Here is a 3,805-nt window from a genome sequence, read left to right as displayed (position 1 = left end):
TAAATTTATTAAATCTTCAGACAGCTGGGTAGCCCATTTAGTTTTGTCAGATTGATTTTGTCAAAAAAGTTTTGCTCTGTCTCCTCTACTTCTTCTCCAGACATATAAGGTCAAATTGACAATGACCTGGACCAGACGTCTGTCACCATGGTAACTGGTGCTGTAGCAGACACTGTTGTGTTGGATTACATTATGTAGCAAGTGGTAGGAGGGACTGGCCACCACTAGTAATAGTATATGAATGTGTTTGATTAGTAATATCATTAAAAGAAGAGGAAGAAACAGAGCAAAAACAGTATGATTTCCTTCTGTGAAGGTAAACTAATAATGAATGTTACTGTAAAGTACAAGTCCTGACTGATGAGTTTGTTGGCACAGGCTACTCGTTGTTTGGCGCTGGTCTGACTGTGGGCCTGTGTAACCTGGTCTGTGGGATCTGTGTGGGGATTGTGGGCAGTGGAGCTGCACTAGCTGATGCTCAGAACGGCAGTCTGTTTGTCAAGGTGAGCTCATCTCAGAGTTTCTCTTCTCTTTATTTTGATGCCCTTTATAATTAACTCAAAAGACTAGTCTTCCATGGCTCATACTGAAGTAAAAACACATATACAACAGATAACAATAAAAAACACACATTTAGCACAAATAAAAATTTACATTATGTACAAATGAAAGTTTGACAACTTTAAAGGCCTGATGACAGTGGAAACAATGATCCAGAGGGCAATACATGTTACCATGTACTTACCCTATTGGGCCATTTTTTAATGCATAGAAATTGGTGTTCTAGATTGTCAGTCTGTATATGTATATATGTCCCTTGCCAGTGGTTGGCCAAAAAAGGCTTGGGTCTGCGAGTTTTTGCTAGGGTTGGTGAGAAAACTAGAAACACGTTATTTTCTTAGCCCTAAACAATTCACCTTAACTATTTCTTGTATTGTTGCAGATCCTGATTGTGGAGATCTTTGCCAGTGTGATCGGCCTGTTCGGTGTGATTGTGGGGATCATCCAAACATCTAGAGTCAGCATGGGCAACAAGGCTTAGATACATGGCTGAAAATATACTTTTTAGTATAACCTGCACTAGGTGAATTATTCTATCATGAAAGTTCATCTGTGTTGGTAGTTACATGTTTAAAACTTTTGGTCCAACACAAAAAATTCTCTCACCTAGAGCTTTTGACCAGTCACTCTAGTCTTCCTCAGTAGACTGACCAAAGAAGCCACGTGACAAGCTTCACTGGGTCAGGAAGACCAGAGTGACTGGTCGAAAGCTCTAGGTGAGAGAATTTTTTGTGTTGGACCAAAAGTTTTAACTTTAAACATAGATGAATTATTCATGTTCCTGACCAACTCTACTGGGAAAATATATTACGAACCATGAATCAAACTGAAACTGTTAAGAAATCATTTAAAATAAATCATTAATTTTTTAATTTTTTTTTATTTAACATTTCATGGGCTGTAACAATCCTCACAATAAAGACACTGAGTCTCTTATATATACCCAGTACTAGTATAGACCAGTGCAGGTTTACATCAGAAAGACCATTGTGATACTCCAGTTTTACCTGCCCTAACTTACATTTGCATATGGTATCGCCAGATATTTGTCAGATATATTGTCAATGTATTATATGTTTATAATATACAGAAGAAACCAGACCTGTAAGGGATTGATGTATGGTATAATGAAGTTTGATCTACTATATTATTATTTTGATGTTAGATATAATGTTCATCATTGGAAAAGAATATTGGAGGTGTATGATAGTGCAATATTGTTCCTATTGTAAAAGTAATGCTGTATCATGTAGGGAGAAGCAGATGTAGATTAAAACCAATGATATGTAAGATGGTGAAAGATTGTACATGTTTAGTGCACTGTATTAGTATAAAAATTTGATGAAAGACTTCTTGTAGGGTGGTAGTATAATGTATGCAGTATTTGTTGAAAATTAACCTTCAGTCTGCTATGGTAGCTGTTTAGCACCAAATTTGTATTGGTTATGGGTAAAGCAGCAGGAAGAAGGTACATGAAGAGTTTGAATGATGAACTCAAGAAAGCAAAATTAAGTTCTTACATGCACATGTATGTAATCTAAAGTGTATTCAAATGTAAGCATTAATGTAAGTCCATACTCTTGTCAATGAATGGCCACTACTTAACACTGACTGCTGAGTATTGTTGTAATAAATACAAATTTGATGCCTGATACATACATCTTATGTAGGCAGAAGGTTAAACATCTTTGAATCAAAGAGAGTTTATGTAGTATTTGGCAAAAGCTGTAGTTAACCTGTTGAAATGTAAAAAAAAAGGTGAGGAACTATTTCAATGTCTTCTCATATTAGTTGTAAGAAATTGTGTCTATAAAAAGATGTGCAGGTAGTTGTTGTGGGTAGAGGTAGATGGTGGTGTGCTGGTACTGATACAGTTTAGACAAGTACCAGTATATGCTTGTGAAAGTACAGTAATTATTGTACTGTAGTAATTTACATGCTGGTATGGTCTGTACAGCACTTTGGCAGAACGTACCGCGCCAGTGTGAAACCCCTAATGTATTGTGCACAGCATTTTGGCACAATGTCTCATATTTGAATACTGACATCACATCTATAGTGTTCAAATTTTGTGTAGGAAAAGATATAGTCTGCAACAGGTAAAATTCTGATGCAATGTTGACCAGACATCCACGGAAAACTATGAAAAATCTTTTTTTTGCACAAGTGCAGTACGTTCTTCCTATGTGCTGAGGGTACTCGGCCTACTGTTGTATTGTACAGTTAGCTGCAACTTACATAACATATCCTGTGTAGAACAGTACATTGTGGATGGAAATGGTGGTCATTTCTTATTAAGCACAGAAAGATGAGTTGTATTCATGTTTATCATATTTTGTGAAGACGACATCTTGTTACCAGTGACTCTACACAGGCAGTAAAATGTAGTGATTCTATGTGGACAGGAAAAAAAAGAATAAGAAGGCTTTAGGTTCCAACAGTGCATGCAAAAGATGAAGATTCCTGACTTGAAAATACTTCTTGTTTAGCCCAATCTTAGTTCATGTCCTGGCATGTTTTTTTTTATGTCTTGGGGTCATTCAACTTTGACATATTGCCCACAATTCATCACACTGTGCATGCGCAGTTGGAACTGTGAATCAGCTTATTGTCCACCATTCAAAGCAAACATGACCCGTGTAATCTGACTGTTGATGTGATGATGTGATGTATCCATGAAGTATACGAATACAGGAAAGATGTGACAATGTGCTGTTTGTTTGCTTTGTGATTTCCAGACTCAATGTGTCACTTGTGTATCCCTTTCAACAGAATCCCTCCAATGCTGGAAGGAAGGTCTTGCAGATTGTCGAAAGATCATTGGAAAGTATGGGAATGAGGACCCTGGGTCCTAGCATAAATAAGTGCTCCCCACTGTAGCTTTTCCAGCAGCTTGAATAGTGAATTGACCCTCATAACCGCATATACTCATAAAGATCGCAGACGGTCCAGCCACCAAAACAATAGCAGGAACAGATTAGCATAATAACTCAAATCTTTTTGAACAAATTCAAATATTTTTCTATACTGGTCCAGTACAATTTCAGGATGGCAAAACAAAAGAATAATATTCTGGATGAGGAAATCTGCCTGATATTGACATTGACTGCCATTTCTTAGCACACATTTTCATCATCATTTCATACTTTAAGTGTTTGAAAATGAAATAGCTCCAATACAAGCTACGTAAGGTACCACCAATAAATATCTAGAACCAGCCTACTATGCAAAACAAGCAACCATT

The 3,805-nt window shown here is 36.9% G+C and overlaps 1 protein-coding gene across 1 annotated transcript in view; it reads left to right on the top strand.

The window, feature by feature from the left end:
• The window catches only part of LOC109466639 (V-type proton ATPase 21 kDa proteolipid subunit-like), a 3,074-nt gene extending 1,979 nt beyond the window's left edge, over positions 1 to 1,095 (top strand). Inside the window, exons 4-5 of the mRNA XM_019764370.1 lie at positions 379 to 503; positions 944 to 1,095. Coding sequence (XP_019619929.1) covers positions 379 to 503; positions 944 to 1,042 — 224 coding nt within the window. The 3' untranslated portion in view covers positions 1,043 to 1,095. The remainder of the gene's footprint in view (positions 1 to 378; positions 504 to 943) is intronic.
• The last annotated feature ends 2,710 nt before the right edge of the window (positions 1,096 to 3,805 follow it).

Source organism: Branchiostoma belcheri, unplaced genomic scaffold (genome assembly GCF_001625305.1).
Source record: "Branchiostoma belcheri isolate BF01 breed outbred unplaced genomic scaffold, Haploidv18h27 scaffold17, whole genome shotgun sequence".
Taxonomy (NCBI): domain Eukaryota; kingdom Metazoa; phylum Chordata; class Leptocardii; order Amphioxiformes; family Branchiostomatidae; genus Branchiostoma; species Branchiostoma belcheri.
This window is presented reverse-complemented; position numbering and strand designations above follow the sequence as displayed.